At 38.5% G+C, this 12,913-nt stretch overlaps 1 protein-coding gene across 1 annotated transcript; it reads left to right on the top strand.

Moving 5' to 3' along the window:
* The first annotated feature begins 3,689 nt into the window (after positions 1–3,689).
* Positions 3,690–9,017, top strand: LOC115014610 (protein sidekick-2-like). The gene is made up of 14 exons (XM_029441604.1): positions 3,690–3,848; positions 3,942–4,280; positions 4,495–4,623; positions 4,718–4,885; positions 4,969–5,039; positions 5,270–5,516; positions 5,630–5,716; positions 5,816–5,884; positions 6,227–6,355; positions 6,465–6,629; positions 7,100–7,152; positions 8,261–8,363; positions 8,447–8,477; positions 8,559–9,017. Exons 1-14 carry the CDS (start codon positions 3,785–3,787, stop codon positions 8,614–8,616), a joined length of 1,713 nt encoding a protein of 570 aa, XP_029297464.1. The 5' UTR covers positions 3,690–3,784; the 3' UTR covers positions 8,617–9,017.
* The last annotated feature ends 3,896 nt before the right edge of the window (positions 9,018–12,913 follow it).

The following is a 12,913-nucleotide window of genomic DNA, read 5'->3' as shown; positions in this document are numbered from 1 at the left end:
CTTTGTGTTGTTTTGTGTGAATGCTAAATCAATACTGTGCTCAATTTTAACTCTCGAGTCCACCTAAAATTTGATATTGAATTTAATCGATGGCTCAATTTCACAGTAAACTGTAATAACATTCTCCCTGAAGTGAAAGAAATGTAGTATTTTATTGTTTCTCCTCCGTGTAATGAGTTTGTTTTTATAATATGAGTCACTCAAACACTAATCTTGCTCCTGTTTTGGGTTTGCAGTTTTTCTATGAATTTGTGTGGCAAATTAAAATCAATGAAAGTGTGACTGTGTTCACAGCAACTTTATAATTTATGTTGGAGAAGATCAACCGGTCAACTTTACAGATTTTTTTATTTTTTATTGTTGCTGCTCTATGCAACTCTTCTTTTACAGGCATCAATTGTTTTTGTGACTATCCTAGAAGCATGCACGTAAAATAAAGAGTTCATAATATTACCCTGCTTGAGCAAAATGATCAAAATCAGAAATCCTTTATTAGACCCTCGACGGGTAAAATTTACCTTGTTACAGCACAAGAACAAGAAAGTGGCGAGTAATAAGTGTCATTACATTTAGCTTTATATAAACATCCTTTGATATGGTGCGTAACGACACTTGACAGGTGTAAACGTCCATCAATATTATTCAATTGCATTTTTCTGCAAATACTAAAGTTAGTGAAAGGGGAAAATCTAAACACTCACTTATTTGTATTTTTCATTTTCTAGTAGTTTGTTGTACCACCAACCACACTGAAAGAGGAAGTTCTCTGCTGGGTTACTAAACATCCGGCAGAACCAAATGTTTACTCAGCATTTGAAGAAACATACAGAAGTCCAGACTTTCAACTTCCACCAGTGTCTGAACATATCGGATACATTTTGGTTAAACCTGTTGTGTGTTTGTGATCATTTTACCTTTTTAAAACTGGTGGTTGACTATAATTAAAACCTCTGTGTTTGTGTTCCTAAAGCGTATTTTAGTATTTTAAAATATAACTATATACATATTGTGCTATATGTGATCAACATGTTGTGATCATATGCACATGTGAGAAGAGAGATATCTGTTTAAAGTTATTGTAGTTTTCCTGATGCATTTCAATATTCAGTATATTTATGGAATGTACATTTTGGCACATCTGGCCTTCTTCAGTAACATTGTTCCTGGAAAGAGCAAGATGTGCCAAAACACTGAGCGTTTCTTTCTTACTAAATTAAAAAAATGTCAACTACTCCACAATTTCAACTTCAAAAGTGATCAACTTCTGCATTTATGCGGGCGTAGGTTAAGGCTGGAAGCAAGAAATAAAGTGCAAAGCAATACTGCAGTTTTCTACATTCAATATATATTTGACGATACTACATATTTAGAGTTTTCTAAATCCTCCATTCCATATTTATGGAACATATGTGACTATGTGCCAATAATAATTTACCCTGTTCCTGAAGATAAGGTTAAATTTCATTGCAAAGATTTCAAAGACTTCCTGGAAGTGGGGAACTTTGACGGGGTGGCAGCTATTTTCTTCTTCGCCATAATCATAATCTTCCTCTTTATTTTCCATAAGTGTTGAATGTATTACAGTTTGCGACTAGTGTGCCATTCAGAATCATTCAGCATGTAATTTCATTCCATCAGATTCCCAACAATAACAGTTTTTTTCTCTTTCTTTTACCCTAACCACAACATTTCCCTAATCTTAACCAAGTGTTTTAGCTACCTAACCTTAACCACAATCTAACCCTAGTTTATTTGCAATGACTGCAATCTTTCCCTAACATTAACCGCACACTGAACTTAACTTTACCACTTACTCTGCACATTAATACATAAACAGTTGGCATTGAACATAGGAAACTTTGTCAATAAATGTAATCCAGTTTTGCAGAGTTGTGTATTGTTAACGTTTAGTCTGGTGACGCGGTTGCTAACTATTTGCATTTTTTCAAAAATCGATGACATGATTGTGAGAACAGTTGTGAGTGTCCACAAGCTTGAGTGAGGAACTCCTGAGTGAAGAAGTGTCTGTTGGCTTTATATCTATATTTGTAACTCTCATCGGTTAATCAACATAGAAAAAAAGAATGATCAAATTCTTAGCAGCGGTTTCCTGCTATTCTCAGAAAGGGCGAATGTGTGTCAAGTGAGGCTCAGAAGAAGCAAATGATCCCGCAGATTAATTACTTCCCTTTGCTGGTTTTTCCTTCTGATTTTTCAAAGGCAGATTTAATCTCGCTGCATGAAAAAGCTTGAGGATGGTTTATACTTGTGGACACAATGCCACCTGCTGGATTCAACACATTAGCATCAAAGTCCACTCTGAATACAATGTGCACTCATCCATGTCCACAGTTTGTTGCTCTTTTCTTCTTCAGACATCATGAGTTGCTGTGGCCATACACACTTCACTCAATCTCAAAATGTGGGTCAATCAGCCTTTACACTCATTTTTGATCATTATCAATATTAATCCAAATGTATTTATATTATCAATTTGAATTCAAACACCCCAAACAAACGAGACATAAATAAATGTGTTCCGCTAACGGCGTTATTTTTCATGTTGAGCTTGTTTTGAAGAATTCACTGTGAAACGTGTGTATGCAGAACTACTCAAGAAGTTGCTTCTCCTCCATTTCTGTTGCAGTTCTGGTTTCATGTATATTTCTATTGTATAAAGAGTCTTTATTTTCTTTATTTATTCCTGTTTTATTTGTGTATTTTCCTCTTTGAAATCGTGTAGCAATGTAAGCAAAATTCAATCAAGGGAGAAGTTATATTTTCTGCATCAGTGAGGGAAATGCTCTTGGGAACTAACTGCGAAAGTGCAATTTCATGTTTTATGTGGGAAAATCATCCAAATTGTAGCAAGTCTACATGTTATTGTTGCAGCTGTAAGTAACTTTCTTTTTTATTTCTGTCTATTTTTGTATGTGTACCCGGGTGCACAAGTTCAATAGCGTTGATCGTCTCATTTAGCAAATTTGAAAGATAAGATGCTTTCAATCCAACTAATAATTACAATAATTAAAAAGATCTACAATTTTGTATTTTTTTTATATTGTTAGGTAGCTAGTTGTAACAACCACATGTGTGTGGGAGTAATCAAAGAGGAAGTTCTGTGCTGGGTTACTAAACATCCAGCAGATGTTTACTCAGCAGCCTAAGAAACATACAGAAGTCCATGGCCCTTTAGTGAACCAGACTTTCTATTTTCATCAGTGTTGTATTTAAGGACATACTTTTGGAAATGAAGATGAAGATTATATATCTACAACCATGTAGTGTTTGTGCTCACATGCTGACATGCTGGCATTAAAGTGAGAGTTTAGAGTTATTTTTAATATTTTCCAAAGGAACACATTTCTTTCCACTGTAAGCACATTTTACAGCATCATTTCTGTGGATGCTGCTCATCCAATAAAGAAGTTAAGAGTTTGAATGTTTAAAACTTCCTAAATGTCCTTCTCTGCCTATCCCTCCAAGGACTGGGAATAAACAACAGAAGCAAGGACAGTGTATTGAAACCTTGATTTTGTCTCTGTCTAATCATCAAAATGAAACAGTGTGCCACTATTAGGATAAGGAACCAAAACCACAGAAAAGGAAACGGCTCTTTTCTACATTCCTCTTCTGCCAGCACAAGTTGTTTGTGTGAGCATATCATGACAGCATCATGTGATTTGGAAAGATTTCAAAGCTGAAACCACACTGTGGTTTTGTTCAGTGTCGTTTAGCAGGTTGGACTAAATCCTCAGATTGATTCTGAGACGAAGAGTGTAAAATGATTTCTTTAGGCAGAAGACGCCTCGCTCTGTGTTGCAACCTCCTCTTTTGTCTACTCCTAGGTAGGACAGTCATGAGAAGGATTTGCTTTTTTATTTAATGATAATTCAGAGTTTATTCAAACTTATTCTACCTTACCATTTCTGTATTTTCAGGTTGTGTGTCTGCAGAAAGCATCATAGCCACAGTGGGAGAAGATGTTACTTTGATATGTAACTATGATGCTAAGTACTACGGCAAGCTTTCTGCATGCTGGGGTCGAGGAGCCATCCCCAACAGTGGCTGTGGCAATGAGATGATCAAGACAGACGGGACATCAGTGATCAACAGATTGTCAGAGCGTTACCTGCTCCGGGGTAATATTGGAGAGGGGGATGTGTCGCTGACCATCAGGCAGGTTGAGGAGGGCGACTCCGGGACGTATGGCTGTCGTGTGGAAATACCAGGCTGGTTCAATGATCACAAACACCAGCTGACTCTGACTGTAGTGGCAGGTGAGACCCCCGGGCAGAAATTATAATCTCTGAGGGGCAGAGAAAAAATTATATTAGTATTTGTTGGAAGACTTCCCAGAAACTAAGGCCATGTAAAGATTCTCACATTTAAGAAGCTGGAACAAACAGTTTTCTGTTTTTATCACTCAATTAATTAATCAACTAATTTTTTCAGCACTATTTAGCATTTCATTTAATTTATCTTTATTTTTAGTACGCCCCAATGCCCTGAAGGTGGATACAAGAGAGGTGAAGGAAAGAACTGTCACTGTTCGCTGGACTCCTGTGTTTGATGGCGGCAGGCCCATTACAGCTTACAGGATTGATCTCAAAAACAAACAGGGTAAGTAAGCACAACAAAAGTAATCCAGTCTTTATGGAATTTGGACATTTCACAGCTAATTTTATCTTTCAAAATATAAATCCCTGTTGCACAGCATCCTGGGATACTGCAGTGACAACTGAACTCTATAATCCTGAACTGACTCAGCTGACTTTGGCGGATTTGCGTCCGGCCAAGGCCTACAACCTTCGCATGTTTGCTATCAACAGTGTGGGCATGAGCGAGACCAGCAATGTTCTGACAGTGACAGCGAAAGAAGCAGGTAGTGTCACTCATTATTCATTGTTTTAGAAATAATTAGAAGTATGCAGAACTAATGATGGATGGCGTCTGTTTTCCCTGCAGCACCAGAGGGTCCTCCCCTGGACATGCAGCTGGAGGCCCTCACTTCTCACAGTATCAAAGTCACTTGGAAGGTAGAGTCACAATTTTGAAACTTCATTTGCAAACATATTCAAAAAACTTTGAGGTTTTTGAATATGTCTGCAAATGAAGTTTCAATTTATTGTTTTGATATTTGAAAAACGTCTATAGTTACTCTACATAGCACACTTTCTACCCATGCTTTGTGGCTGGACTTAGTTTCATTCACATTAAATATACCCAAAAAGTAAATGCTACTCTAACAGTGATTTCTCTAAACCAGCCGCCGAGGCTCGAGCACAGAAATGGGGTTCTTCGGAGTTACAGCATTAGCTACAGAGAGTACGACCCTGCAGGCAGACAGTTCAAGAGATGGCAGCACTTAAGTGTGACGGCCACAAGGGAAGTAGAGAGCGTCATCCTGAGCAACCTGAAGCCTTCTGCCAAATACGGCGTGATTATACAAGCCAAAACTAATGCAGGAGTAGGACCTGCCTCAACCGCACCGCTCTGCTCCACTCTGGATGAGGGTAAGATGGGAAGCATGAGAGGATTCCAAAATATGATTAAAATGTCATTTTGTTTATGCTGCCAGTTTAATATCAAGTAATTTACGGAGATTGGATTTTGTTCTGTTTTCAAGTTCACAAAACTTCAACATTGTCAAATATCAAGTCTACTTCCACTGCTGCCACACTTTGGATACAAGACACTTCAAGTCTCTCTTCAGGTAAGTGTTATTGGCTGAAACATTTGTTAACATCTTGAGAACTATTGAAATAAATACATAGATTATATATAAATAATAAATGTTTTACTCTCTCCCAAGTTCACACAACAATTGAGACTGTTACTGCTGCCACAGTTTGGGGAGAAAGCACCACAAGTCACACATCAGGTATTTCATGTGTTTCATATGGAGTTTTTCCACTGGCACTGAATCCATGTTACTGTTTCTTACATCATCTTTTTATTTCAGGTATTACATCAAAACTTTATTTGAATGTAAAATCTACATAAAGTTCTGTGAATCACAAAATGTGCCCAAATCCAAGTTAGATCACGTGGGTGCTGTTATAGTGTCCCATAGGAGTAGATTCATTATTCACAGCTCTAGTAGTACATGACCTGAACATCACAATCTGTCTTTCTGCAGAAGAAACATGTTGAAATTCACAAAATTAAACTTAACTTTATAAAACAGTATTTGCTAAAAAGGTCTCTGCTGTGTGTCTTCTAGTGCCCCCGGACCCCCCATTGGTTGAGCTAAAGGAGGTCAAAGACAATACAATTTCCCTATTATGGACTCCCGGGTTTGAAGGTGACAGCCCCATCACTGGCTATTATCTGGAGTCTAAAGCAGTTAACGGTATGAGACATTTTCATGGAGTAATTAATTAATTGCCACTTCAATGTAATTACTAATTAAATTGCTAATCCCCCCCTAAAAAAAAGAAGTGCATTCTTTTTCTCCACAGCCTCGTGGGATTACAGAAGGACAGTTGTTGACTTTAGCACCAACCAGACAGAGGCCACTATAATAGAGATTAATCCCTCCACATACAATATCCGCATGTTTGCCAAGAACAGTCGGGCCACCAGTAAAGCCAGCAATGTCCTCACCATCACCACCGGAGAAGCAGGTATCGTGTTACTTGATTCTTACTGTTTTGTTTTGTTTTTTATTGTATTTTATTCTGCAGTCATCAGGCAGAACAGGACTAGTGTTTTTATTAATATTAATAAAAATAATAATAATAATCTTTATTTATATAACACCTTTAATACAAGAAATGAAGCGCAAAAAATAGACAGAATGGACATAAAAACAGGGATAGATAAATATTATATATATAATATTAAATTGAAATATAAAAAATAATTATTAATATCTGCACCCATATTTTAAGCATGAGCATATACATCAATAAACACTGTAATAAACATTGCTTAACTCTTTAGTGTTACTGTGACGCTTTGGTTCATAAGTTCAAGAAGTGGCCTTTTACACACTTGGTTGATTGGTTCTTTTTATGGATGTGTTGTTTTTGCCTGTTGAGCAGATTTCTGAAAAGCTTCCTCTTAGCCAATTTCCTGTTTGGATGTCTGACAGGTCATAAGAGGGATGATCTCCTAACGACCATATCTTCTGACACTCATGCTGCTGTAAGTATGAAAACAACGACTTAATAAAACTGATGTGGATATTAACAATAAATCCCACAAATATGTTTAAGTTAATGTTGAACAGTTTGCTTGTAGTGATAAACCCACAGAGAGTTAACCTCTTGTAGCTCATTGTATTTGTTTTACAGCATAAACATTTTCTGTATGTTTGAGTCTGAGACAATAAGAAGTACTCACTTAGTAAAAGTAGCAACACAACAGTGTAGGAATAAAGTAAGTTCTTCATCCAAAATCTTATTCAGGTAAAAGTACATAAGTATTAGCATTAATGTATACTTAAAGTACTAAAAGTATATAAATTCAGAATAATATATGTTATATCACTGGACTATAATTGCATTAATGTGAGCATCACTAATGTTGCAGCTGGTAAAGGTGGGGCTAATTCTAACTACTCTATATACCACTGTATCGCTTAATCCATAATAATCCATAATTATTACTTGATTTGTATTTTGTGTTAATAATCTGAATTTGCAAAGTATCTAACGTGGTAAAATAATTATAGTGGCGTTAAAAGTAAAATATTTCCCTCTGAAATGTAGTAGGCTATAGTGAAAGTATAAAGTAGCATACAATGGAAATACTCAAAGTACAATATCTTCACAATTGCACTTAAGAACAATACTTGAGTATGTTTAAATGTGTTAGGTTAATTTCCCACCCCTGCTCATATACCCTGTAGGCAGCTGTTTTAGCAAAAAAGGCTCTGATACATCAAAAGGCAAGTTAGCAGCAAGCTGCTGAGCATAGTTAAGCATCGAGCAAAAGAAAAAAGCTAAAATAAGTTATATTTCTCAGGTGCAGGCCAAAACAGAGTTGAAAGCAGAAGGAGTATTGGACTTACATTCATGAGGTGGCCATAAACTCAAAAAAAGCTCATTTCTAAAAGTCTCTGTGAAATTAGGCAACTGTTTGCTAACTCATTAGCCAAAAACAACATTAGCTGTTGCTAATATTAGCTTAGCTAACACAAGCTAATTAGTTAGGAAAATTCTGTTAATGCAAGTTTGATGTTCACAAGATAAATAGAGCGATGTTATCTCCAGTGAAGGTAAAGTTAAACGTCTTGAATCCTCTCTACTAGGCGAGCGTTAACAAGAGTCAAAGTGGTCACCTAGCGGTCATCGTGGTGCCAGTGGTGCTGCTGATGTTGGTCGTTGCCATGGTAACCACATGGCAACTTCGACGTGAGTATTCATAACAGCGTGAATTTAACAAGTCCGACAGTTTTCCTTCTTTAATTTGATCCTTACCCTCTCTGTTCATATAGGAATAAAACAGAAAAAAGGCAACCTGAACATGTGAGTGGTTTGCAGTATTTGTGACATTTCTATAGATGAATAAGCCGCTTAATTTAACAACATCTCTTTTCTTGTGTGCAGGTGGCTGACCAATGGAGCACTACGTTACAGAGGCTCTGAGCCACTACAGGAGCTGTAAAACTCTGAGTCACCCTACATTTTAGCCAACGACGAAGCTAAAACCTACACATAAACAGTGCATTTATATTAAATTAAAAAAATAGAATTATATATATGTGTGTGTTATGTAATTTAGGAACAAAATCAAATCTACTACATCTTATTGATCATAGTTGATTGAGTTAATTCATACTAACCAAAAGAAAAATAAATCTCTAACGTGTAACTATTCAGTAAATAAACTAATCACAACACAAGTGTTGCTGAGATCTGCCTTTACTTCTAAGTTGTTTTTCTGTTGCAGTTGTTGTATAAGTTCATTTGTCATTTTTGTTGTTTTCTCTCCTTCTAACAATATGTAGGCTATCTGTTTACATTTTTATAAACATCAACAGATCATTAAATGACTTGTAATATTTGCATGTGACTTCATGTGTAATGAAATGATACCACACATTTACTGTTTTCTTTTAGGCTACAGCAGCCTAACAAACGTCCACAGTTTCTTCATCAACAGCTACTTTTACATTTTTTATTACATGTACAAAATGAACACAACGGATTTACTTACAGGTTATCAGCCACCAGCTTTACCAGATGTAGCTGTTTAAAAATATGCTAAATGAAATCAGCTGGTAAACATTTAAACAGTTCAAACCACAAATACGATGAGAGATAGTTTCTGTAGTGTTCAGATAACATTGTCAAAAATTCAACTTCCATTTAAAATAAATCCCTCTATCCCGTACTTTTCTTTAAATTATAGCTAAACTTGTCTGTGACAAATGTCTCCACTGACTAAAATCTATTAAATTAAAAAACATTTCATCACGGTGAAACAGCAGCCTACACTCAGCAGGTGAACATGATTACTAATATTTAGGACCCAGTGTTGTTAACCAAACACTAAACTCCTCTTATTATTAAGCACAACATAACTTCTTCAAAAGACAGTGAACAAAATAACAAAACCAGACATCTTATCTCCAAAACTCTCACAACCACCCGTATCCAGCTACAACCACAAGAGGGAGCCAGAGTCCCACCAGTGACCAGATGTTATGCAGCGCTCACTCAGATCCCACCTTCTCATCAGCAGCATCGTCCTCAGGGACAGGCACCGCAGCCAGCTGGATTTCCATCCATCTGTCCTGTAAATCTCTTAATTTGTCCTAATTAAGGAGATGAGGAAGAGGAGGAGATCTGATACCTCTGTGGAGTTTTGAGGCAGCTGCCTGCAAGGGAGTCTCTTACTAATGGGGGATCACAGGGGGGGGATACCCGAGCTGGTGTCTCAGCGGGGACAACATGGCACAATAGGGATGTATATATGAACGGATGGATGTTAAAAAGGGGCTTCCACTTCCTTTTCTGCTTGTTTATATATCTTTGTAAAGAAGGCTAACTGATGAAGAACAGTTGTTTTTGTTGCTTCTGCAGTCACACGCTAAAGTGGTACACTTCCTGAGAAGTTGAATACTTGTCTACTGTTGAGTAAATATGGCTTGATTATTCTTTTGCAGTGGTCACCCATCACACATTTAGAGTTGCTGACACACAAAGCCACATTGAGCTGTGTGACTGTGGCCTGTAAACACAACTCCACCACATCCCTCTTCTCCGGATGTCCTCTCATCTCTGGACCCCTCATGTCCGCTGTCCGCTGCCCTTCTCCCTCTTTCCTCTGCCTCCTCGCTCTGGCTTTGCTTACACAAACATTGCTCTCCTCCATCTCCACACCTCTCCACCTTCTTCTCCAACCATCCATCTTCCTCTCTGTTCAAGCCCTGCTGATTACACTGCAGAGCACTTACATAAACAGAGGAAAAGAGGCAAGGAAGGTTGTGGGGAACTCTGCTTAGATGACTGTGAGGCCGCTTTCATCGGCCACACAGCCAAACACTAGTTTACCTCCCAGCCACCTCCACCCCCAATTTTCTTGCTTCCCCTTGGACAATGCCTACCACCCTTAAACCACAAGGCAACAAACCAGTAGTCAATACAACAAGTTGGGGAAACAAATGGAAACAGCTGATCTCGCTGAACAATACGTGTCATCGCCCCAACAATTGTGTCACCTCATTCACAATATGGCTACCCCGCCCTCTTCAAACATACTAAGACCAAACATCCATTAAGGCAACAACACAATGCCACGAGCCCGAGCTGTGTCAGCTGTATCTGCTAAAGGCTTCAGTGTGCGGCTGCAGGTGGGAGATTGAGGAAGGAGGGGGGGAGTGTATGGTCATAATAATGGCAGTATTAGCTGTGGGGACAGAGTTATACTGTAATAAATCATGCAGTATGGTTCTGGCCACATCAAGGCATCAGCACTCAGGAAGTACAGACCCTGAACGGTACCACACACACCAAAGGCTGAGCTCAACAGGAGGGGCTGGTCTCCAGGCCTCGTTGCCCCAGAACGGATGCACGGCCCTGGGCCTAAGGAGCTGCCAGATGTTGGCCCTTCTGGAGCGCCTTATGATTTTGCGAACAGCAGAGCAGATGAGAGTATTGAACAGAACAGAAATGAAAGGGCAGTTTGTGAAAGCGTGCAGGGTGCCGGGGTAGGGCCTATTTGCTGATGAAAGACCCTATAATTGAATCAAGTCTTTATCCGAACCCCCCACAAACTATTGCAGCTCAAAGGGAACTTTTAATCTTGTTAGAGTTAAAACCTGCATGTGTGCGAAGGGGGAAAAAAGGAGCAATCCAAGAATCAGATCCATAAGTTTTGTGTGATCTGGAACAAAACTCAACAGGTACTGAGAACAAACTTGTTGAAAATGATAAAAAAATGCCCTTCATTCATGATGCGATCTGACAGTGCATTTGTGTGCGTGTTGGTGTGATCTGATTAGCCAACCTGAGCCAGATGGAAGGCAGCAAACATGTTTGAAGGTCAGACATAACAGTTACCATGGAGACATCACCAAGTAGACCAAGTAAACCAAGTACAACGTTATACTGCACCTCTTCCCAAGAGGTACCTGCATCAGCCCTCGTGTGTGCATCTGCATGGTTGTGCATGTGCGTATATAAGAGCATTTGTCTGGCAGTTTCAAGTAACACTCTGCAATATGCTTTCAAGCATCTACAAAGCAGTTAAGATTCATTTGCAGATTATTTCTTACTACTCCTCATTGTATAACTTATATAAACAAATTATTCATAGGAATAAAAAATGACAGCATGAGGCAACTTTGAAAAACTTTATAAAATCTGTGAATACTGATTTGCTTGTGTTTTGCTTGTGACTTACAAAGGTTACACATGATTTGATTAATGTAACTGCATGCTTTTGAACTTAAAGCGTTTGTGTGGATGCACACAGTTGTATTTGTCTGCAAATGTAAACTGAACACTTTGTGCAGATTTATTAGAACATGTTACTATTGAGCAGATCTTGAGCTAAATGGCAAATTTCAACCTTCTCGGAGGTCTAAGTTTCCATAGAAACACAAGACTTTATATTGATGTTGCGAGTTTATCAAATGCTGGGGAAAAAAATGCATTTGGCAGCCAGTCATTGAGGACAGAAATAGCTATACTGACATGCTTGTTGCCTCCCTTTGCACACCCATAATCCTTAATGCTTGCAGATATTTCCATAAACGTTTGAACATCCAAAACCATATCTTGTACGATTCATATCACACGTCACCTCTCATTCAGGCAGCATTACGTGTCAGAGCTTTGAACAGAGGCATGGGTCTTAATCTATTTAAATGTGCTTCCTTCTCTGCGCTAACACCACTGACTTTAGCTATTTTATACACCTGCCCAGAGGCGAGTTCTAGTAAGGAGAGGCGTCAAATTGGAAGACCTCCATCGTCCTGGCAGCTGAACACAGTGGAAGTCTTGGATCTGTTCAGGGGATTGGACCAGCTGAGCTCTGCCATGGAAGACAAGTGGCTGGCGCTGTTGAATGGGAGAAGAGTGTGGAGAGAGAGGGGGTAAAGTAGAGGAGGGAGGGAGGGAGGGAGAGGTAATCACATCAGGGGATTAGTGGCTGTTATTAATGGAGGATAAGGCTCTTTGCTGTCACTCTTTCACACACACGCACACACACGCAAACACACACGGACGCACATTACCCCCTTACACATCCGTCCGTCCATCTATCATCTATCTATCTACCGCTTGTCTATCGCTCACTCTAGTTTTAATTTCAATTTAATTGGCTGTTGGCATGACGATATGAATCAAACACATTGCCAAAGCAAAGAGTCTCATAACAAATGACCAATAATAAATTGAAATTAAAGAAAAGGGTGAAATTAAAATAAATACATTAAAAAGTGTCTTTAGTATAA

This window comes from Cottoperca gobio, chromosome 10, assembly GCF_900634415.1.
Source record: "Cottoperca gobio chromosome 10, fCotGob3.1, whole genome shotgun sequence".
Lineage (NCBI taxonomy): Eukaryota > Metazoa > Chordata > Actinopteri > Perciformes > Bovichtidae > Cottoperca > Cottoperca gobio.
This window is presented reverse-complemented; position numbering and strand designations above follow the sequence as displayed.